We start from the raw sequence: 24,144 nt of genomic DNA on the forward strand, positions 1-24,144 counted from the left end.
TGTCCCCTCTGTCTTCCTCTGTCCCCATGTGTCCCCTCTGTCCTCTGTCACATGTGTCCACTGTGTCTTCCTCTGTCCCATGTGTCCCCTTTGCCCCGTGTGTCTCCTCTGTCTTCCGCTGTCCCTGTGTCCCATCTGTCCTCCTCTGTCCTCTCTGTCTTCCTCTCTGACCCCTCTGTCCCCCTGTGTCCCCTCTGTCTTCTTCTGTATGCTCTGCCCCCCCTGTCCTCGTGACCCCCTGATACATTTCTGGTAGCAAAAGTTTTTCAAAAAATTATATTGCGTTTTGGAAATAATTTTAACAAAAAAATGAAAGGATTTTTCTTTTTTAATTAACGTTTTTTTTTGTCCGAGTGAAATGTCTCCATATTGCCTCCCGATTCTAAACATAGCTGAATCGCTTGGTTTGACCAAGTAAACAATTTTTATACGCATTACGAAATGTAGATGGTAAATGAATGGCTGATAAAATCCCTTGGTGCGTATGCTGAAGGCGGAAGACGGCGTGACTTCGGCACTCTATCGCTCAACCGAGGACTCGTCCTGAAGAAACACTGATACATGGGCAGCCATGTTGGATCTGACAACTCGTGTTTACCTACGGTTGAATCATCCTGACGTGGAGCCATAATGGCGTCAGTGGCGCAGCCTCCTCTTTGACAACAAAAAGCTTCAGCGACGAGGGCGGAATGACGGGCACGGTTTCCGGGTTTCCCTTCCTTCCTGGGCTGGGGCAGCAGCGAGAGGCGAAACGCTTCAATCGAGTCACTTTATTTCAAAGTTACGCACAGGTAAGAGACTACGATAGGTGGCTTGTTGATACAGAATAGCAGGGTGACTCGAGGAGGGCGAAGGCACGTTAAGGAGAGTTAGGACTTTATGGCAACATGACACCAGCCGCGGTAACAACTGTTGCATGCTAAAGTTTGACATGTAGTACGTTAACGTTAACCGTTTCAACGCAGTGCTGCGCTCATATTCTGTTTTTCAAGTGGATAGTATAAACCAGGCTATCCGTAAGGAGTTAGCTAACAAAGATATCCACAATAAATCATAATGTCATTGTCATAGTTGAAAAACAGTTCAGTGTGACAGACTGGGTGTGGTGGACATCCCAACTGTTCAAACCAAAGGCCTGTCTTCATACACACTTCTCCAGCCCCCCTGGCCTGCTATGAAACTCAACTATATATTTTCATATTCTCTCAAATTATTCCACCCAACTCTGAGACGAATGAAAAGCTCCTTCACAGAGCAGTGCTAGTCTGTCTAAAAGCCTTATTGTAAGACATTCAAATGCATTGAATCATTGGCCTAATGCCCAACATTAGACCTGACGTCACTTGCAAGGAATGAAATCTGGACTCCATAGCCCTAAATCACTACCATATAATAATCATATCAGACTGACCATTCAGAGCAGAGAATTTCACACAGTTCCTCTAAGTTCCTTTGTGTAACATTCTTCGACTAGTAAATCACTTTCTAACATCCGATTAATTCTTGACCTTTGATTGTAAAGCACATCGGCAGGAAATAAATTCAATGTTTAGACAACTTCACAATAACACACGGAAACAATCATTGTGTGTCTGTCTCAGTGAAGGTGTGGCGGAGGGCCACTATTGAAGAATTGTCGAAATTGGTCATCCATCTTGGCTGGTGTTTTTGGCACATTATTTCACTTCCTGTCACGCTCAGTGGTGAACATTCTAACATGGTGGCAGACCCTGTGACGCTGTAATCTTAGGCTGGCAGCTGCCATAGGACCAACATTGCTTTACCTAACTGGCTTCAGATCAGAAGGGAGAACATGTGTCAGGACCTCCGATCCAGCTCCTTCACCCCTTTCTGACCTTTCCCCTTCCTCGGCCTTATCTCACAGAGACGGGCCTGCACAGGAGAGCGAGGGAAGACATCACTCTGTCACTACACAACCAAGCAGGGACGTTTCCCCTCGTTTTGTAGTGTGGCGTAAACGGAAAAACAAAACTTCACAAGTGGCCACGCACTATTGTGTCAGGGGGTCGAATAATAATGTGACCCAGCAGGATGCCTTGCTGTACTTGACCCCTCGGCGAGAGAGTGGAGGCAACTCGAAAACAACTCTGTACCCTCGAACGCCGGGTTTCTTACGATACCAGGAACGCAATCCCATTGTCTTTTGCCCACAGTTTGTCTCGGAGAAGAATCAGGGTTGAAGAATGAATAGATGGATCATTGACATTTGGCCACATAATGAGACTATTGACACCTGTGGTAGCAACATTATACTAGATACTTATGATACGAGTGGGCAACTACTTTACTGCACGTTAAACTGTAGGTTAGACTATGACAAAAGTTCAATGGACAAACCAAAGAGGATCCTGGAGCACACGATTCACTGGAAAATTGCTTTATTCAATGACTAACGTTTCGACGCCTACTGCGTCTTCATCAGAGTCAAACAGGGTGACAAGGAAAACAACTTGCTTTAAAAAGCCTCCCCAATACACATCGCAGTCCGTCATTGGCTGCTAAGGATGGGAGGTGCCCAAACCCAGTGGGCCAATAGCACTCAAACCGCACAGTGAAGTAGGCTATAATGGCCAGCCACATTTATAAATAACAATATAATATAAGCCATAGAATAGAAATACATAGGCACAAATAACAATTTCTCCCAAAAGGGAGTAGGTTAGACTACTTTACAATTGTGTGTATAACCATATCACAGTTTGCCGATAACCGATATTAACATTGCTGTTATGGCCGATAACCGTTATTTACCAATGTCGAAATGATCTGCATAAAAACACATTTCTATGATAGTAAAATTGTGTACATAATGAAAAGCACATCTTCTCCAAAACATTTAGAAAAGCCCATAAATCATAGATTTACAACATTGTGTCTTCTCAACATGAAAATTGTGGCAGATACCGATAACCAATAATAACATTGTTGTTATTTTGCTCACCGGACCGATACCGATATATTAAAAAATGACTAACATCGGCCGATACCGATGAGTGTGGCTATACCCTGCATCCCTAAAGTCAAGCTGTTGTGAAGATGATAAAAGATGCAGATTCCCCCCTACGGTCATGCAGCCCCATATACTTAACTTCTTTATTCTTGTACAGTAGCTGTGTGAATAGCTCTGAGTTATGGTAACATTTTCTTGCCATGTGTTTTGTTGTTGTTGGTCATTTCCATCCCGTCCGCATCATCATAAAAGGTTGGGCCTGCTAGTTTCCTCCTGGTGTAAACTCTGTGTGTGTTAAGATGAACGGGCCTGCTGGTTTCCTCCTGGTTTAAAACTCTGTGTGTGTTATGAACGTGCCTGCTGGTTTCCTCCTGGTTTAAACTCTGTGTGTGTTATGAACGGGCCTGCTGGTTTCCTCCTGGTGTAAACTCTGTGTGTGTTATGAACGTGCCTGCTGGTTTCCTCTTGGTTTAAACTCTGTGTGTGTTATGAACGTGCCTGCTGGTTTCCTCCTGAGCCCTGTACTACGAAACTAGTTTAACAGATCCGCGATAAGTCCCTTTGATCTGGTTTGACTGAACAGGATCAAAGCTATCTAGTTAACTGATACTACGACGCTGGTTTTTTACTAGGTAAGTGGACCTGGGATCTGCCTGTGCACGCGCACGTTTTTCGCTCGTGCACAGGCGCGCGTCCACGCGAAAGAGGTGCGGTAGCCAATCACATTATGAACAGCTGAGTTGATCCACGCCCACACCCATTTCCACACCCATTTACTCGTTCCATGAAAGCGCAGTGCATGATCAGAGTTTTAGCGGATATTTAATGTATCCGCGATTTAATGTCAGAATGAAAATCCGCGTTGGATAGTCTGCTGAAGGGCTGTCTAAAGCAGCAGCTTGTATTCACATCAGTCATTTGATTTACTTCGATCAGCGATTTCTGTCTGATACAGCTGCATACATTGATACAGCAGCAACAAATGTAATCTCAGTCTATACATTTCCACAATCTGTAAGCCTATTTAGACCATAGATTTAGAAACGCATGCTCAATGAATAATGATCTCTATCACTCATGTGTGTGGTTGCACTGATCGAATAATTCATATATAAAATAGCCTAGTATAAAGCCTATAGCCTACTATAAAAGAGAAAACTGCTGAACTGAATTGAGACGATGCGGATTTTCTGGCATGTAGGAGAATATCACCCTCACTCCATTTGAGGGTCCATTCATGATATGCGCCGCGGTGATTAATAGTGATCATATTTCTCCACGCATCGTTGAGCTGTTAAGACATAAAGTGGTAAGTAGGCTTAATTTAATTATGTAGCCTACAGAGCCACAAATGTTTTTCTTGTTATATTCTCAGTTGACTGCAATCTATTTTTCATATGGCGATCTTATATGAACGGTGAGTGACTCCAGAGAGCCGATTATATGGGTCTGTCATGGATTTTGATCTTATCCTCTGAAGCTAACCTGGTCGCGACCAGGTTAGCTTTGCAGCGTCAGTTGCCATGGTGATTGAAAGTTAACTTGCTTTGTAGTACGGCTAAACCAGGTTTAAACTCAAACTTACTCGGATAAGGCATTAAACTAGCTTCGTAGTACAGGCTACTGGTGTAAACTCTGTGTTATGATGAACGTGCCTGCTGGTTTCCTCCTGGTTTAAACTCTGTGTGTGTTATGAACGTGCCTGCTGGTTTCCTCCTGGTGTAAACTCTGTGTTATGATGAACGGGCCTGCTGGTTTCCTCCTGGTTTAAACTCTGTGTGTGTTATGAACGTGCCTGCTGGTTTCCTCCTGGTTTAAACTCTGTGTGTGTTATGAACGTGCCTGCTGGTTTCCTCCTGGTGTAAACTCTGTGTGTGTTATGAACATGCCTGTAGGTTTCCTCCTGGTGTAAACTCTGTGTGTGTTATGAACGTGCTTGCTGGTTTCCTCCTGGTTTAAACTGTGTGTTATGATGAACGGGCCTGCTGGTTTCCTCCTGGTGTAAACTCTGTGTGTGTGTGTTATGAACGTGCCTGCTGGTTTCCTCCTGGTTTAAACTCTGTGTGTGTTATGAACGTGCCTGCTGGTTTCCTCCTGGTGTAAACTCTGTGTGTGTTATGAACATGCCTGTAGGTTTCCTCCTGGTTTAAACTCTGTGTGTGTTATGAACGTGCCTGTAGGTTTCCTCCTGGTTTAAACTCTGTGTGTGTTATGAACGTGCCTGCTGGTTTCCTCCTGGTGTAAACTCTGTGTGTGTTATGAACATGCCTGTAGGTGTCCTCCTGGTTTAAACTCTGTGTGTGTTATGAATGTGCCTGTAGGTTTCCTCCTGGTTTAAACTCTGTGTGTGTTATGATGAACGGGCCTGCTGGTTTCCTCCTGGTTGAAAGGCCTCCTCATTCCTTCTATTGTAACGTTTTCTTTTCTCTCTCTCTCTGGGGTCACGTTATGAACTGTTTCTGAAACCTACTGTAGGCCTACACACTTAATACATCATACTAGGGCTGCAACTAACGATTATTTTCATAATCGATTAATCTGTCGATTCTTTTCTCGATTAATCGATTAGTTGTTTGGTCTATAAAATGACAGAAAATGGTGGCAAATGACGATCAGTGTTTCCCAAAGCCCAAGATGACGCCCTCAAATGTCTTGTTTTGTCCACAACTCAAAGATAATATCAGTTTACTGTCATACAGGAGTAAAGAAACCAGAAAATATTCACATTTACGAAGCTGGAATCAGAGAATTTAGACCTTTTCTCTTAAAATTGTACTCAAAACGATTAATCGATTATCAAAATAGTTGTCGATTAATTTTCTGTCGATCGATTAATCGATTAATCGTTGCAGCTCTACATCATACATTATTACTGTTGCCTAATGCCTACCCACCTCTACTTTTAGCCTCAAAGGATACTTTAGTACATTCAAGCCCTCCGCGTGTGTGTGTGTGTGTGTGTGTGTGTGTGCGTGCGCGTGCGTGTGTGTGTGTGCGTGTGCCAAACATCTCTTTATGATGTTCAGTTAACTGAGGAGCTGTGGGGTCCCTGTTGCTCTGAACAGTTGCCAGTAAACTACCATTATGGTAGTTTTCTGCTGCTGAGTTCACTAAATCACTGTGGTGTGACCGTGTGAAATGATTGTTTGTCAGTGTTTCCAATAAGAGCAGAACGTGCTTAATCTACAGAGAGTGGGTGTGTGGACCCTCGACACCGCCTGTCAGGAAGGTGAATAGTTCTGCTGCCCCTTCATGGCTTCACTCCAGCTAATAAATCAACTGTATTATATACGCATTACATGCCAACACCACGGCTTTACCAGGCCATTTAAACTGTTTAATCTCCCCCACGTCTGGCCATTTGATAGCTGTGTGTGTGTGTGTGTGTGTGTGTGTGTGTGTGTGTGTGTGTGTGTGTGTGTGTGTGTGTGTGTGTGCGCGTGTAAGTAGCTCAGCAGCCTGGCCGATTAAATGGCCGTTATGAACTGAGTCTTATTGAAGCGTCCCTCCTGCCGGTCTGTCCTGGAGTGAGTGAGTGAGTGAGTGAGTGTGTGTGTGTGTGTGTGTGTGTGTGTGTGTGTGTGTGTGTGTGTGTGTGTGTGTGTGTGTGTGTGTGTGTGTGTGTGTGTGTGTGTGTGTGTGTGTGTGTGTGTGTGTGTGTGTGTGTGTGTGTGCCTCCTGCCTGTCTGTCCTGTAGTATGTGTGTGTGTGTGTGTGTGTGCACGGGCATAGTGTTGTGCGTCTGTGTGTGTGTGTGTGTGTGCCTCCTGCCTGTCTGTCCTGTAGTGTTGTCTTTGTGTTATTACAGCGGCGATAATGGAACACTTTAATTAATCTGCTGCTGGACTAATGCTGGTTCCCACAGAGCCTGTCCAGGAATAACATGTGTACGTGTGTGTGTGTGCGCACGCGCATGTGTGTGTGTGTGTGTGTGTGTGTGTGTGTGTGTGTAGTGCATATTCTCACTGAAATAACACTTTCTGTAAGCCTAATATTGGCTGTTTTATGGCTTAGATAGATCTTAAGATCAATGTTTGTTTTTGTTTTTTTTGCTGACAACTTGACAAGGTTTCAGTGCCTTTCCACTGGTTTGACTGAGATAACCTCTTGACCTCCACAGCCCCTTGCCCATCACCCCCCAACCCTAAATGACCGGTGTCTCCCTGCGCTGTCCCACATGTGGCTCGTCCTGAATGTGGTCAGCGGTGAGGCACGTGCTCCCCCTCCTCCCCCGGCTGAGCTGCCCTGTGTTGGAAAGGCTTCAGGAACCAGTGGGATAAACAGCCATTGTTCTCCCGGTGGGCTCGGTGAAAACCACCCTGTCCCAGTGAGAGATCTCTGCCCACTCTCATGTAGATGCAGAGGCCCCCACTACCATCCCAACACAACACACTGAGCGCGACTGTCCACTTGTGTGTGTGTGTGTGTGTGTGTGTGTGTGTGTGTGTGTGTGTGTATGTGCATCACATACTATTGGGGATATGTCTTTTGAGGTTCCAACTACACCCCCCCCCGAGTGCATCTTCCTCTGGCAGCGCACGCCAGCCTGCCTCCTTCGAATGCTTATCACACTCCACCTGTCAGGGGCTGCTCAGTGTATTGGTGATAACATGGAGCCTGTTCTTCCTGCTCAGTCATTATGGGTCGTTTATCAAGCGGGATCGTCACTCTGTCATCTGCTCAGGGCTATAGCTTGGGATAAACGGGACTTCAGCTGTATAATGGGTGTCTGGGAATGAACTTCCTAATCTCTGCTCCGGCCAGTGTGATAGCGCCGGGTAACGAAACAGTGCGGCCATTAGCCGAAATGCAGGCTCTCAATATGAACTTAATGGAAAAGGGGTTAGGGAGAATGAATGGCAATACCGTGCCAATGCTGCTAGAGCCACAATTTGTTCCATGTAAACAATTTGTTCAATGTAAATATTCTCCGATGGGAGCCACCCGAGGATGATTTGTGATTCAAAGATAAGTTAATCTTGCAGCTGCTGGCTGGATGGAAGACTTGCAGAATGTATTTGTAGCACTCAGTGGTTGGTTTCACAAAACATCCCATCCAAGTTTTTCTGATAAGGATTTGACTTAAGGTTTTATTTTTCTTAAGTTTAGTTAGAGAGACATGCCGCAAATATTTGAGACTAATCCCTTAGATTAGGAGTTTTGGCCGAAAATCAACTCGAAAGAAGGCCAAGCTGCACAGAGGACAAAAAGCTTATCACTGAGTTATTTGTCCAAAACATCCCAAGTTGGAAGAAAACAAACTCAGACTTTATCTAGCTATTTAAATGTTGTTGCTAAGTACTTATTTATTTATTTATTTATTTGTTTATTTGGACGGGACAGTGCAAAATCAATGAACACAGAAACCATGGAACAGATAATAAAACCTGGAACATAATAAAAGTGTAAAAATTGCCGGATTTAGCGCGAGGCAAATTTCCATCCGTTGTCCCTGAAAGACATAAAACACAAGAAACATAAAACGTAAAACATAGGTAGCAGCAATACGTAAAACATAGGTAGCAGCAGTACACTCAAAAATACATAAAACATAAGTAGCAGCAATACACTCTAAAATACATAGCAGCAATTACACTTACAAAAAATAAAAATACATAGTAGCAATACACAAAAAAAGAGAAGAAAGCATATTACCTGTGGACACATGACTGGTTGGATTTCAGCCATTGTTTAAGTCTACCTTTAAAAGTAGCAAGGGTGGGGCTGTCCCTTATGGAGACGGGGAGACTATTCCATGTTTGGCTGCCTTTTATAGACAGGACGTTCTGACCAAACGTGGTCAGTCTACGTTGGACCTTGCAGTCACCTCTGGTGTCTGACCTGGTGCCAAGTCCAGTGATTCTGTTTTTATGGATGAATTCCTGTAAAGGAGGGGGAGCTAGTCCATGTAGGCATTTGTAGAAAAAACAAGCACTCTTTAAGACCTTGAGATTTTCAAAGCTCAGAAAGAGATGTTGTTCCCGAATGTTACAGTGGTGGTATGACAATGGTTTTCTAGCAAATGCCTTGATGGCTCTGTGATAAAGCTGTTCAATAGGTTTTATAACAGTGGCACCTGCAAACGACCACGATTGTGCAACACCTAAACAATTGTAACTTATTGTAAGTGATTAGTTAGGATTAAAAAACAAACATGAGGATAAAAGCACAAGTATTTGAGATTATATCCCCACGATTCCCCAGTACAGGACTTTGGGCTTTGGCTTTGAATTTGGGCAACTAATTTTTGTAAGGAAATCTTGAAGCTTGAAATCATGAATTTTTAAGAAAAAATTTAGATTAAGATGTTTCATAGAAGCAGAACAAGTAGATTATTAACAGTATGAATGAATGAGAATGAGAATCACTTTATTGCCACAATATGCAAGATTACATACGAGGCATTTGTCTTAGTGTAAGTATGCAGCGTAGCGGTCATATCAATTATTTAGAGATCAAAAAGAAGATATCTAAAAGACAAAATCACAAACTTGCAGGTGCAGTCAAATGACAGTCTATACAACATAATATACATGAAGAGGGAGAGTTAAATAGACATTAAATAGAAATCTAGTTAATCTACATTCCAAGGAATTAAATATGAATTTAGTAGCAGTGTAAGCACTCTGTACCGTCATAACTGCTTTATCTGACTGCCTTCATATGTCTTGTTTTCTCTTCTGGCAGCCTCGTCAACACATCCGTGAGCAGCGGCCATGTCTCAGTCTGGAGAGAAAGCGAAGGTGAGTGGAGCACATGGCAGCTCTCTGTGAAGGATCTAGTCTCATACCAGGCTGTGAAGGATATACTCAGTCTCTCATACCAGGCTGTGAAGGATCTACTCAGTCTCTCATACCAGGCTGTGAAGGATATACTCAGTCTCTCATACCAGGCTGTGAAAGATCTACTCAGTCTCTCATACCAGGCTGTGAAGGATCTACTCAGTCTCTCATACCAGACTGTGAAGGATCTACTCAGTCTCTCATACCAGGCTGTGAAGGATCTACTCAGTCTCTCATACCAGGCTGTGAAGGATCTACTCAGTCTCTCATACCAGGCTGTGAAGGATCTACTCAGTCTCTCATACCAGGCTGTGAAGGATCTACTCAGTCTCTCATACAGGCTGTGAAGGATCTACTCAGTCTCTCATACAGTCATCTCTCATACTACTGGGCGGCCAATGTGTATAAGATCATGCTCTGGTTCACCTCCCCCCAAAGTAGTTGGTGTCAGATTGAGGCCATGTCATGCCCTTCTGCATCGCTTCAGGCTCTTGCGTGTAGCACCTTACCCGTATCTTTCTCACAATTCACTTCTAATCCCATCGTGATAAGCTCTCTCAAGATCTGGACACAGGTCAGGCGTCATTTTGGTTGGTCTTCTTTACCTCAGGCGACTCCGGTTTGCAACAACCACCTATTTCTGCCTGCTAAGTCAGACCCTTACTATTCACTTTTAGAGGGAAGAGGTCTCCGCCGCCTGGGAGACTTGTATATAGACGGTGTGTTTGCCAGCTTCGACCAACTGCATACTGTTTTTAACCTACCCCGTTCAGATTTTCTTCGATACTTTCAGCTACGAAACTTTGGTAGAACCCACTCCCCTCTGTTTCCTCAAATCCTGTCTCCCAGTAGAATAGATCTACTGCTTAAAGCAGACGCCTTATCCAGGGGCCATGTCTCCTATTTCTATGATCTCCTCTCTCCAGTGAATGTGGTGGCCATCAATAAAAGCAGAGAGAGCTGGGAAAGAGAACTGCAGACCTCCTTCTCAGACAACTTCTGGGAGGAAGCTTTGCGAGCCGTCAACTCTTCTTCTAGTTCTCCCAGACTTAGCCTGATACAGTTTAAAGTAGTACACAGACTTCACTATAGTAAGGCCAAACTGGCTAAACTCTACCCAGATAAAGTGGTTGATGAATGTGATAGATGCTCACAAGCACCTTGTAACTTGACTCATATGTTTTGGACCTGTCCCAAACTATCTGGTTTCTGGCACTCCTTTTTTGATATGTGTTCGGACATTCTGAAGGTGAGAATCTGTCCATCCCCTCATATTGCAATCTTTGGTAGACCACCGGACGAGCTCGATATGTTGGTCATCCAATCCAATGTTATCGCTTTTGCCTCGTTAATTCCCCGGAGGAAAATTATTTTTCTTTGGAAATCCTCTCAGCCACCTTCATTTAAAGCTTGGCTTGAAGACATTTTATTTTTGCTTAAATTGGAAAAAATTTAATTCACCCTGCGGGGCTCCTCTGACATTGTAACGCCAATGCTCCCTGCTCAAAAATAAATATTATAAAAATAAAAATAAAAGTCTCTCATACAGGCTGTGAATGATCTACTCAGTCTCTCATACCAGGCTGTGAAGGATCTACTCAGTCTCTCATACAGGCTGTGAAGGATCTACTCAGTCTCTCATACAGGCTGTGAAGGATCTACTCAGTCTCTCATACCAGACTGTGAAGTCTCTCATACCAGACTGTGAAGGATCTACTCAGTCTCTCATACCAGGCTGTGAAGGATCTACTCAGTCTCTCATACCAGGCTGTGAAGGATCTACTCAGTCTCTCATACAGGCTGTGAAGGATCTACTCAGTCTTTATACAAGACTTTTTTAATAAAGCCGTGGTGATTCACGCTCATGCCACTTGTCATCTCACACGCGTACCGTTGCTCATAGCACACATCGTTGCGCAGGCGTCCAGAGACAGGATATCCCGTGTACATGCTAGTGTTTCATGGTTCGGTGTTATTGCCCTTTGGAATGTCCAAATCTTATGCATCATCATCAGTCTCACTCTCTCTCACACAACCACACTTGCACTTTCACACATACACTGTGTTGTCTTCTTATGGAGGTGTGTATGATACACACCTCCATAAGAAGATAAAAAAAAAAAGTTCCAAATTCTTTTGATTGTGTTCTGTGATCCCACAGTTTCTGTTGGATCAGTTCATCCTGTAACACACGGTCTCCCTAAAGCTAAATAGTCTTTATTTCTTTTTGTGCCCTGCAGTTCCCAGAGGCAGTAGGTTATGTCGGCTTTGCCAACCTGCCAAACCAAGTCCACCGAAAGTCGGTGAAGAAAGGCTTTGAATTCACCCTCATGGTCGTTGGTGGGTGATTACTTTTTTGTTTGTCTCTTTTTACTTACTTATTTTGTTTGTTTTTCATATGATTTCTTCTGAGAAGAAAGCAGTATTGTTTGTTTCTTTGCTTCTCAGGAGAGTCTGGTTTGGGCAAATCTACACTGATAAACAGCCTGTTTCTCACTGACCTCTACCCCGAACGCTACATCCCTGGTGCCGCAGGTACACACACGCACGCACGCACACACACACACACACACACACACACACACACACACACACACACACACACACACACACACACACACACACACACTGTAATAATAGAGAAATGTCTGTTCCAATGTCTCCTGCAGAGCGTTATTCCGACAGGAATGTTGGGAATGCCTTTAGTATTAGTAAAAAAAAAAAGAGAGAGACCCCCTTCCTTATGACTTGACTTATGACTTAGTGGTTTGAAAAATACCCAGCAGACCCTCCCTGGTTTCATTTTGACGGATTTCAAAACACTTAACCCTTTTAGATGGAGAACTGCTTTCTAGTCATGCATGTGCGCCTTCCTGAAGCCTGTGGACGTACAGTAGCTGCTCATTGAGGTGTTAGGCAACCTTGTGGTCGGTGTAAACGCATGATGGCTCAGACCGTATATTAAAAGCATAATCCTCATGTCACCATTTCCCTCTTTGATGTCTCCAACCCGTCTTCGGCTCCACAGAGAAGATCGAGAGGACCGTGCAGATCGAGGCGTCGACCGTGGAGATTGAGGAGAGAGGAGTGAAGCTTCGCCTCACTGTGGTCGACACCCCTGGATACGGAGATGCCATCAACAGCCAGGACTGGTGTGTGTGTGTGTGTGTGTGTGTTTGTGTGTCGTCGTGGGAGGGTGTGTGTGTGGAAGGGGAGGGGCTAGTGATAATTGCTTGGACATGTTTCCTGTCCTGAGTTCTGTCTCATCCTTCCCTCCTTTCCTCAACTCCTCCCTTCCTCAAGTTTCATCCAAAACTCCCCATTCCCTACCTCTCCTCCCACTGCATTCCCTGTGTATAGATTTCCTTTTATTGTGTGTGTGTGTGTGTGTGTGTGTGTGTGTGTGTGTGTGTGTGTGTGTGTGTGTGTGTGTGTGTGCACGCGTGTGTGTGTGTGTGTGTGTGTGTGTGTGTGTGTGTGTGTGTGTGTGTGCACGCGTGTGTGCGTGTGTCATGTCATGTGTGGCATGGTTTTCATGCCAGTAGTGTCGATGTAACCTCCCCCTCCGTTCTCGCCTCCTTGCTGTCAAAGATCCATTTCCTGGTGCTAACAGAGGAGAAAAAGAACAAAACAGATCAAGTAGTAAATGTGTAATCTCAGTCTATAAATTTCCACAATCTGTAAGCCTATTTAGACCATAGATTTAGAAACGCATGCTCAATGAATAATGATCTCTATCACTCATTATGTGTGTGGTTGCACTGATCGAATAATTCATATATGAAATAATGATAGCCTAATATAAAAGAGAAAACTGCTGAACTGAATTGAGACGATGCGGACATAGTTTTCATTGATAAAAACTAGCCTATTTTTGCTCATATATTGGCATACAGCCTACAGGACACAGTTCCAGCTGAAACATGCAAGAGTAGCCTGCATATTTAGTATTGGGGCTATCCCATATTTATCCCATATCTATATTATATGTATAGGCTTTTCTGGCATGTAGGAGAATATGTCTGTGTGAGTGTGTGTGTGCGCGCGCGCGCGCGTGTGGGTGTGTGTGTGCGTGTGTCATGTCATGTGTGGCATGGTTTTCATGCCAGTAGTGTCGATGTAACCTCCCCCTCCGTTCTCGCCTCCTCGCTGTCAAAGATCCATTTCCTGGTGATTTTCCTGACAAGGCTGTGTTTTCACTTGTGGACCCACACACTCTCTTAGGCTAACAGAGGAGAAAAAGAACAAAACAGATCAAGTAGGAGAAAACAAAATCATACCACTTTCGCCTTTTCTTTCTCTCTACAGTATAAGTCTGTGACCTCTTTCTCAACGTTTACATAATCCATCATTTAAAGTAGTAGTAAATGGATTGCGTCAAATTTGTGATCATTTTCAGCCCCCCTCAAACCATTATGAGTTTAATACACTGTTGAAAAGAGGATAATGTAAGCTTTCTAGTGATATCAAAATTATCTTGGAGTAAGATGCATCCCTTGGTGTCTTGACTGTTTCCAAACACACACACACACACACACACACACACACACATACACACACACACACACACCTGCTGTTGAGATGCCGATTTGTTGCGGATGAAACAGTCATTTTGATTAGACAATAAAGTGAACGATGGTCAACCGGTTACTATGCAGATGTCCATTCAATGTAATTTTAAGGGACACACGTAGTTTAGCCATTTGAGACAAAGCGGGGAGAGAGGGATGGGGAGACGTGTTGAAGTCCTTATGGAGAAGAACCCCCCCCAGTGCAAATTAAACCTGAACATAAATGTACACAAACAGTCCAATCATCAAAAAAAACTAGTCCAAAATAACAAACAAAAAACTCCACAATACAACCTTGACAAACTTGAGAAACAGTGTTTTAAATCAAACGGCATTTATAACATTTCCAAGTGCATTAAAAACCGCAAACCTGGCAACCTGAGGAATGCTGAGAGGAGGTGTTCATAAAGTAAGCTGGTTCTGCTTTGTCACCCTACCATTTATGAGCTTCAAAACAATATTTAACTTTCGAATTTCACAATAATCTTTACACACAATGAAAGCCAAGGCTTTATTTGATTAAAATCTGATGAAACACCCCAAACCGCCAAAATCAATCTTTTCTCATAAAATCACGTTTATCCACAACTGCGCCATTGTGACATACGGCTGATTTTGATAGAGCAGGTCTCATTTGATAAGCACATGAGAAATATGGACTGCACACAAAGCATTTTCAAAGTAACAGAGCGTAGTTAAGTCAGGTGCAGCCAGGTCATTTTTTTACAAGTTTAAACTTGCTCAAAGACTTTCTTTTATCACCCCAACTAATTCATCATGATCAGGGGAGAGGTGGAGGGGTGGTAATTGGTAACCATGGCACCTGTACACAGAGCAGTGTAGGACATTTACAAAATTTTGGGGGCACTTAAAAATAGTAATTAGTGCATAACGTTCAGTGTTGCCACAGGTCTGGAAAGTTCTTGAAAGTGTTTGTATTTAAGAAAAGATAATCAAGCACTAGAAAGTGCCTGGATTTATGAAGAGGTCATTAAAAGTGCTTGGATTTAGCCTCTGTGGTTGAGCCTTGTGCACTTAGTCATCTCAAAATGCCCCTATGGTCATTTTTTATATAGTGCCAGATCAAGCTTGATACGCTTTCTTTCTATCTACAGTATCACTCCACGTAGGTTACAAGTATACAGTGACTTGCTGATCGCTGCGGTGGACACATTTTTGTTTTAATCTCTTTTTCCTCCCCGGATTTATTGCTTGAAAAGCCTTTGAAATGTATCAGTACAAAACGGTGGCAACCTTGAAGTTGCTAAAGTGTAGTGTGAACAACAGAGTTGTTTGTGTGTGAGTGTGTTCATTGTCTTCTTCTGGCAAACAGCTTGCAGGCTATTGCCCCCTGATCACGGTTTTTATTCTGAGGTTTCTTGGGACATTTTTGCCCCTGGCTAATTCCCTAGAGTGACAGACAGAGATTTGTAATGTACACAGATGCAAAACACTGTGAGATGAAGAGCGGAAGTCTGTGGCCAGCTTGTATATCTTAGGCCAGCATGCTTTGCCACTGAGGGATGTGTGGGCCGTCTAGCTAATGAATCTGGCGGTTGGTGGACATGGTGGAAGCGAAGGTCTTAATGGACACAAGCAGGTCAAATGTCGGATGGATTAGGTCTGTGGTCTGCAATCACCACGTGCCAGCAAGAGCCATGTGGATGGAGCATTTCATTCCAACCAAATGCTCCACCAGCTGATTTCACAGATTACTTCCTCCCAGGGCAATCTAGTATCTAGCCAGTGAATAGCCAGGAAGGGGGATCGCGCTACGTTTGAATGCATAAAATAAAGCTGATAATATACAATTTCATTCTTTAAACGTCTGACCCTTTCAAAGTACATCACAAACGGTCCATTTTGCGACAGCGCTGCTTAATCCAGACCCTTACTTTCCGGGAACTTTTGTGAGGTGTGGGAGAAAATTGAAGTTCCATTGGAAACTCCTCATCTGATAAGACACATAGTTATTGGTATGAGTTATTAGTTATAAATGCATATCACATAGACAAATGCAATACAGACGCCATACTCAGATAACCTATAAGGCACATGAGCAGCTCTTTCTATCTCACACTGTGCAGCACTGTCATGGTGGCCTTGCAGGACTCAAGAGTTGCCTTCAAAACTCGCGTCAAGACAGATGCAGACGCAGGTTCACATAGTTACATATTTCATTCCATTCTTAGATTCCATTCCACATAAACAGACAGCTGATGTCATTCTGGCCGTGAGCGGAGCACAGTGACAAGATCACTCAGAGATGTGGCCTTGCTGGACTTCCGTCTTGGCTACACTTTGAGAACCACAGCCCTAGTGGACATCAGGCTATGTCGTCATAAAACTACAGGAACGTCAGATAAGCAGCATCATTCACTAACTACCTAATGTCAATAGACCTTATTCGATTGACGTCACTCATGTACGGGCACGCCCACCGCCGCCATGTTCTTGACGTAGCGCTGCAGCTCTCAAGTGACAGCCTATGTAGGAGCAGCGTTTATAGGAAGCTAGCCGCTGTTGGTGTTACCTGTATCCTTCCTGTTGTGTTCGGATGGTGACCTGCGTTAGGCATGGCTGTAGTAATGACAGCAATAAAGTCCCCGTGGTTTGTTTCTATCTCTGCCGTCCACAGACGTGAAGGGAGCGAGACTGAGGACACGTCAGCACACAGGAGATGTGTGATAGTTGGGAGAGACAGGTGAAACTTTCTGACAGCTCCTCACAGCAAAGTCTGTTCACCTCGTTTTTTCTTTTGTTTATTATTACAGGCATTAACGGCAGCATACAACAACTCTGGGGTTTGTATTGCTGTCATCACTATCGCTATTTTGTAATGGAACAGAAACGACAATAAGGCTGTTACTAGTTGTCAGCTGCAGCGCTGTGTGCGTGCAGGACGGTATGTCAACAATATGGCGCCGTCCGGGGTTAGCGAATAAGGTCTATAGAGGTGTGTATGCGTGTCGTACGTGAGAATGCCACCTTCTTTTTTTTTTTCTTTTTTTTTCATATTTTAAATTTTTATAGAACACAAACAAGACAAACAGGCTCAGACACAGGGGAAAGAAATGAAAAACAAAACAAAACAAAACAATATAATCATCATTACAAAGTGGTGCCGCCAGCCACCTAAGGTGCTTATGTTCTTGTAAACGATATACGGTACTTGGGATTTCACTCAAGGGGTCTATGAGAAGCCAGCCGGGCGAGTCACCCGTCACCCCTAGCCTCGTTGAGGTAGACCAAAAACGGGTCCCAGATAGTCATAAACTTTCTAAGTGCATTGGTTCTCAGGAACCTAAGTCTCTCTATGCGTATAACAGAGGTCATGTCCGTCAACCACAATTGGAAAGAGGGTGGAGAGGGAGATTTCCATTCCTTCAGAATTAGTTTTTTGACAACAGTTGTCCCCAGTGTCAGAGATTGTTGCACAGCTGTAGGAAAGTTCAGAGAGGACCTCTGAGCAGCCGAAGATGGCGAGTTCTGCCTCCGGCTGAAGGGCCCACCCCGTAGGCCTTATAGTACCAGTCAAATATTCTGGCCCAGAATCCCGTCAGAATGCCACCTTCTTAACCTGCTGCCTCTGGGAACTGTAGGGCGCAAAATGACATAAAAAACTGTTGAGTAAAATGGTGTTTACATGATTATTTTGTGCGGGTAAAAGATGTTTACGTCTGACTCAATCTCTGTTTATGATCTCAGCTTCAAGACCATCATCCAGTACATCGACAATCAGTTTGAGCGGTACCTCCATGACGAGAGCGGGCTGAACCGAAGGCACATAGTGGACAACAGGGTGCACTGCTGCTTCTACTTCATATCTCCATTTGGACACGGGTAAGCAAACACACACAGACATCTATACTATCTAGCCATTTTGTTACACGCTATCCAACACAATCGCCCTTTATTTCACTTATGGCTCTCAATCTCTCTGTTCTGCCTGTGTCATCTGTCCTCTCTGTCCTAATTGTCCTTTGTATTTCTCTTGTATTTTTCTTTTGCTTTCTAGTCTAAAGCCTCTGGATGTGGAGTTTATGAAGGCCATCCACAGCAAAGTCAACATAGTCCCCGTCATTGCCAAGGCTGACACACTGACGCTGAGAGAGAGGGACCGCCTCAAGAGGAGGGTGGGTCGGACACACACACACACAGACACACACACACACACACACACACACACACACACACACACACACACACACACACACACACACACACACACACACACACACACACACACACACACACACACACACACACACACACACACACGTGTGGGATGTGGATCTGATGATGCCCACATCTCTTCTTTATGGTCTTCCACCTAAATTCTCCAGATACATCCTCAGCGTTGATGAAAGCTTTAATGACAGCAGAGCTGGAAGCACTTGTTATCAGGATGTGAGGGGCTTCAGAGGTCTGTTTGTCCCTTTGCAGTCATCTGGTTTAGCCATTAGAAGGTCGATCACAGAATAATACACTAATAATAGCAAAATCACCCTCTCACTGGCACCGTGTGGCAGGTAGCTCTGCAGGTCGGACATCCGTGTGTTTGTGTGAGGATGAACACGTGCGTTCTCAGAGGGGTGTAGCTTACTCGTTATGTATTTGATGACTGCTCAGAAGAGCAGACGTTAGAGAGGAAGGAGTGTGGGAGGGATACTGTATAACCCAGTCTCACCCCGTCCCCCATACTTCCTACTGGAACAGATCCAACTGTCTGCCTGCCTGCCTGCACGCTCCTCCACTTCCTGCTGTCCAGCGGTGGAGGGATGCACAGTGGTGTGATATAACACACACGCGCGCGCACACACACACACACACACACACACACACACACACACACACACACACACACACACACACACACACACACCGAGATGTGTTCAGCTGATAACCTCTCCCATGCAATTGAGTTAATAGCACTTTCCTGCTTGAGTGATACATCTCTTCTCTTCTCTGCCACCCAGTCTGATGAACAACCGTTCCATTGGCTGTGGTTTACATCTTACACCTTTTTACAGCTTTTTTATGTTCTGACTCTGAGCGACTTTATGTTTGGGGTCTGATTTGCGGAGCGACTTTCAAGTCTTAAAGTGTTCCAAAAGTGTTCTGAGTGACTTTAAGTTTGGGTGTTGGCCGTGTGATTTCGAAATCACACCCCAACTTAAAGTCACTCAGTTAAAGTCATGATCAATGAGATTAGCAATAGGGTAATAACTGGGTTCAGAAAAAAGCGAGCAACATATTGGCTTTTGTGGCATATTGCTTTTTTCACCTCTGCCCGGCGCCCGCTCAACTATGCCCTCTCTGCCTGTGTGTTTTGATGAGATCTCCCCACCTGTACGCTCGGGGCCCAGACCCCCCGTGGCCTCTCTTTCAGCTGCCTGGCAGGCGCTGGGCTGTGCTGTGCTGCTCCCTTCAGCTCGCCTCTGCTCTCTCAGCCAGTCTGGTTTTGTTTCACGGCTCCCACAGTCAGCTTGCATGAAAGCGCTGACGCAGCATCTTAGGAAGGACAGGGGTCACAGCGTGGGCATCCAGAACACACACCCAGTCTTCCTGTATATGTTCTAAAGAAGAACAACGGGACTTCAAGCTCAGTACAGTCTGATCATCCTGGAGCCCAATAGTCACGTCGCTCATACTTCCCAGTAGTGTGCAAGTCGCTCCAGCATCAAAGGTGAAATTCCTCCATTGTGTCGTCCTTAAGGCACTTATCAGCTGAATGCTACTGTGTGGATTCCTCCATTGTGTCGTCCTTAAGGCACTTATCAGCTGAATGCTACTGTGTGGATTCCTCCATTGTGCCGTCCTTAAGGCACTTATCAGCTGAATGCTACTGTGTGGATTCCTCCATTGTGCCGTCCTTAAGGCACTTATCAGCTGAATGCTACTGTGTGGATTCCTCCATTGTGCCGTCCTTAAGGCACTTATCAGCTGAATGCTACTGTGTGGATCCCTCCATTGTGTCGTCCTTAAGGCACTTATCAGCTGAATGCTACTGTGTGGATTCCTCCATTGTGCCGTCCTTAACTCATTGAGTGCCAGCCACTTTTGGAGAACGGACGCTCCCAGTGCCAGAGTTTCAGAGCGTTTTCAGTGATTTCTCGAGGCCCACAGAATATTGTGTGATATTACTATGTAAACACCGAACACGCACAAAGAACGAGGAGACTCTATTATATTATAAAAAAAAGTTTATTGATACCATTTTCCGTTCTTTAGTTATGAGCCGGAGAAGATAGGTTGTTTTGAGCACAAACAGGCGTTTCAAATTAGAAGCTGAGATATTCCGCCTTTTGTGAAATTAAGCATTTCAAGCACATTCACTGAGTCTGAAGCTAATATTTTCTGATGTAGTGACGTGGTGTAGTTGTGTGGTGCCCTGCGTGCCCCACCCCCCTCTCCCCCCCTCAGCTGCAAACTCCTCCCCACACTAACACACAGCCTCACGCACCCAGCGTCTATTTTCGGAGTGCTCCGTTTTTGTGCGGCGGCTCCCAGCGCGACATGGAAAAGCCAAACCGGACTGCTGAGAATGGTTTGGTCCTTCGGCGTCGGGTGCTGCTTTTCTGGCGGCTAATCGTGTGGAGAAACTATACAGCAGAGACAGAGAGGCTCAGTTGTGGGCGCGGATTGACTGCTGTTCGCAGCCAACGTTAACTCCAGCCAGAGCAATCTATATGGCTCTGGCTGCAGCATGAGCGGTTTCTCTTTCATCACGGGGCTTTTTCCTGCTGTTTTCCTGACCTCTCTCTAATCCGGAGAGCACTGTCGCCACCTAATGAGTCCGTAAAATAGGTTATACACCTTCAATAGCTACAATATTTGTACAGGAGATGCAGGAGGCTTTGATCCACGTCCCACCGTCAAAAAACGCATTTGACGTCGATCGACGTCGTTGGCACTCTACATCACTATTTACTTTGACGTCGATCGACGTCGTTGGCACTCAATGAGTTAAGGCACTTATCAGCTGAATGCTACTGTGTGGATTCCTCCATTGTCTCGTCCTTAAGGCACTTATCAGCTGAATGCTACTGTGTGGATTCCTCCATTGTGTCGTCCTTAAGGCACTTATCAGCTGAATGCTACTGTGTGGATTCCTCCATTGTGTCGTCCTTAAGGCACTTATCAGCTGAATGCTACTGTGCGGATTCCTCCATTGTGCCGTCCTTAAGGCACTTATCAGCTGAATGCTACTGTGTGGTAGTGTTTTGTGTGGGGACCTTCCCCGAACATTCTCACTGTTCCTCTGGCACTTAAGATGAACAAATCCACGTTTCCTGCTCCAACTGACCGAAAGGACAGAAAGCCCCCAAACTTGTTGACTTTCTTTTCCTGCCAGCAAAACACACTGCGCTCAGCTATTTTGAAAATGTTTACTTACTTACTGTATAAAAGTGTAGCCAATAGTGGCGGGATGGGACAGGATGAAACAGAAAGGTCTGTGACAATATCCCTCTGATCTTTCATCGTTTCCTGCTCAACCGTCCAAAACAGTGTCTGTCCAATAGGCTTGGTTCACATGCTCCACTAAGTGTTGCATTAACAGACATTTCCCACTGTCCGCTAACGAGCAATTAGCGTTTGGGTTCAGCAAGAACACACACACACACACACACACACACACACACACACACACACACACACACACACACACACACACACACACACACACACACACACACACACACACACACACACACACACACACACACACAGGCCAAGCTCAAATCCAAACACAACAAATCATGACACATATATATTTCACACAACCTCCCCATTTGATGGTGTAGCAGCTCTTTAGATCACTGGTATACCACACACTAAAAATAGATGATTTAATTTAGCGAGAGTCTATCTAATGACAGTGAGTTCCTGGACAGGCCATTATTGTCAGGAAATGGAGACGGTTAATCCAGCTATCAGCTCCACATTTAGACACGGCACCACGCTGTCCCTAAGGGGGGCATATTACTCCTACTATCTCCTGTTTGGGACACACACGTTTATCTTCAGCACAATTTGTTAAAAAAAAAGGGTAGGCTGCAGCAATGGCGCTATACAGCCTGACTGTCTGGGGAATGTTTACATTCTGCCCGAGCATTTAATTTCTACATAGAGTCCTATCTGGGATTTAATCTGACAACACTCTATAAATGGTAAGCTTGGCATTGCTGCAAGTGCTCATTCAACAACACTGTGTAAGTGTCTCTCAGGAGAACCATTATGTCCTGCTGGATTATTTGTTCGTTAGATCAGATTAAGTCAAGTGGTGCTTAGGTATACGTGCCTGGTTCCTGCCATACAGCGCAGTGGAGCCGAGCGGCCGGACCTTCCTCCTGAGGTCAGAGAGACAGCAGCCAAGAAGCTGCCAGAAAGCCCAGCGCTGCACAGTGATTGATGACCCCCCCGGTGTTTTTACCTCCATATTTATTAGTTTGTTGTTTTCTTTTTTTTGCGGGGTACTTTCTCACCGGTTTGGAGCCATTTGTCTCTCACTAAATGGGAGCCCCCCCCCCCCCCCCTCCTCTGAGGGGCGGTGCAGGGCCTTTCTTGTATTATTAGGCGGAAACAGCTTGTAGAGAACAATATAGGTTTCCTGCAATGTGTCAAGACTATTCCACCCGACAAGACACAACCCGCTGCCCTGCGTCGTACAGCCTTCTGGACAAACTGAACAAACCTCCCCTCGTTCAGCTTTCATCCCCTTAGTTCTGCTTCCCACTCTCCCAGCCAGTCCACTTGGCTTCCTCGCTCCCTTCCTTTCCTGGCATTTACCTCCCTCTGCTTTTTCACTTTCTTTTTGTCTCCCCCTTTTTAATTCTCTCTAATGCCAATTTCCTCCACTGGGGTCACAGTGGTCTGTAGCTCATAAGTTCCCCTGAGCGGGGCATATTGAGGAGCTGATCCTCTCAGTCTGGGACCTTGTAGTCATATCCTGTGTAGGGCTTTAGTCTCCAACTGCTTTACTGGTTGTTTTCTGTTTGAAATGAAAGTACAGGTCAGGACGGTACGCAGCCGGTTTGGACTGGACTCTTGGTGACCATGAAAAACAGGAGGATGTCTGCTTGTTGGCTGTCGACCTGATGAACACACCAACAAAACGCAAACATTTTGTGTTTTGTTTGTCCTACTATTTAGTTTCATAATTTAGTGACTACATTATGAAACTAAATGGTAGGATATTTCTCCTTCCCCCCCCCGATTCATAATTACAGAAAAACATGATTATGAACATAGTATATTTGAAATACATCAAATGTTTCATTCTTTAAATCGTCCTGTGAAGTTGAGGATCACTGACTCAATGTGAAACACTCAGAGCTCTTGTTTGACGGGGAAGGCAGCTTACTGTAAGTTTCATGAAACGCTCAGAGATGTGGGGAAAGGCTCGAGGAAGCTGACCAGTTGAAAGAGCACTGGTGTCACACCGTGTGATATCAGTGTCTGACGGCCTTTCTCCTAAGCCAGAGGTCAGCGAGGCCTAGAGAAGCCGGCTCCTCCTCTGCTCTCTCACCACACAATAGCTCTCCCTTCTTCCTCCCCTCCTTGTCCTCTCCCTGCATCTCCTGTCTCCTTCCTCATTTCCTCTCTCCTGTCGCTATCTCCTCTACTCTCTCCCCTCCCTCCCTCCCTCCACCCGTGTCGCCCGTCATTCCTCCCTATTTCACCCCTGTCACAGTTTTCCCTTCATTGTCTGGCGAACCGTCATCTCGCCCCGGCGCTCTCCGGCACTCCAGCTGTGTGAACCGGCTATAGGGCCCCGCTGGGACACATTATCAGCGCTGCCAGTATTGTCACCAGG

At 44.9% G+C, this 24,144-nt stretch overlaps 1 protein-coding gene across 1 annotated transcript in view; it reads left to right on the forward strand.

Moving 5' to 3' along the window:
- The first annotated feature begins 696 nt into the window (after positions 1–696).
- The window catches only part of LOC310783333 (septin-2), a 35,139-nt gene continuing 11,691 nt past the window's right edge, over positions 697–24,144 (forward strand). The window contains exons 1-7 of the mRNA XM_083644180.1: positions 697–791; positions 9,659–9,714; positions 11,994–12,093; positions 12,202–12,288; positions 12,782–12,905; positions 18,033–18,167; positions 18,343–18,460. Of these exons, the coding sequence (XP_083500306.1) occupies positions 9,688–9,714; positions 11,994–12,093; positions 12,202–12,288; positions 12,782–12,905; positions 18,033–18,167; positions 18,343–18,460 (591 nt within the window). The 5' untranslated portion in view covers positions 697–791; positions 9,659–9,687. The remainder of the gene's footprint in view (positions 792–9,658; positions 9,715–11,993; positions 12,094–12,201; positions 12,289–12,781; positions 12,906–18,032; positions 18,168–18,342; positions 18,461–24,144) is intronic.

This window comes from Poromitra crassiceps (assembly GCF_964638095.1).
Source record: "Poromitra crassiceps genome assembly, chromosome: 10".
In the NCBI taxonomy this organism is placed as follows: domain Eukaryota; kingdom Metazoa; phylum Chordata; class Actinopteri; order Beryciformes; family Melamphaidae; genus Poromitra; species Poromitra crassiceps.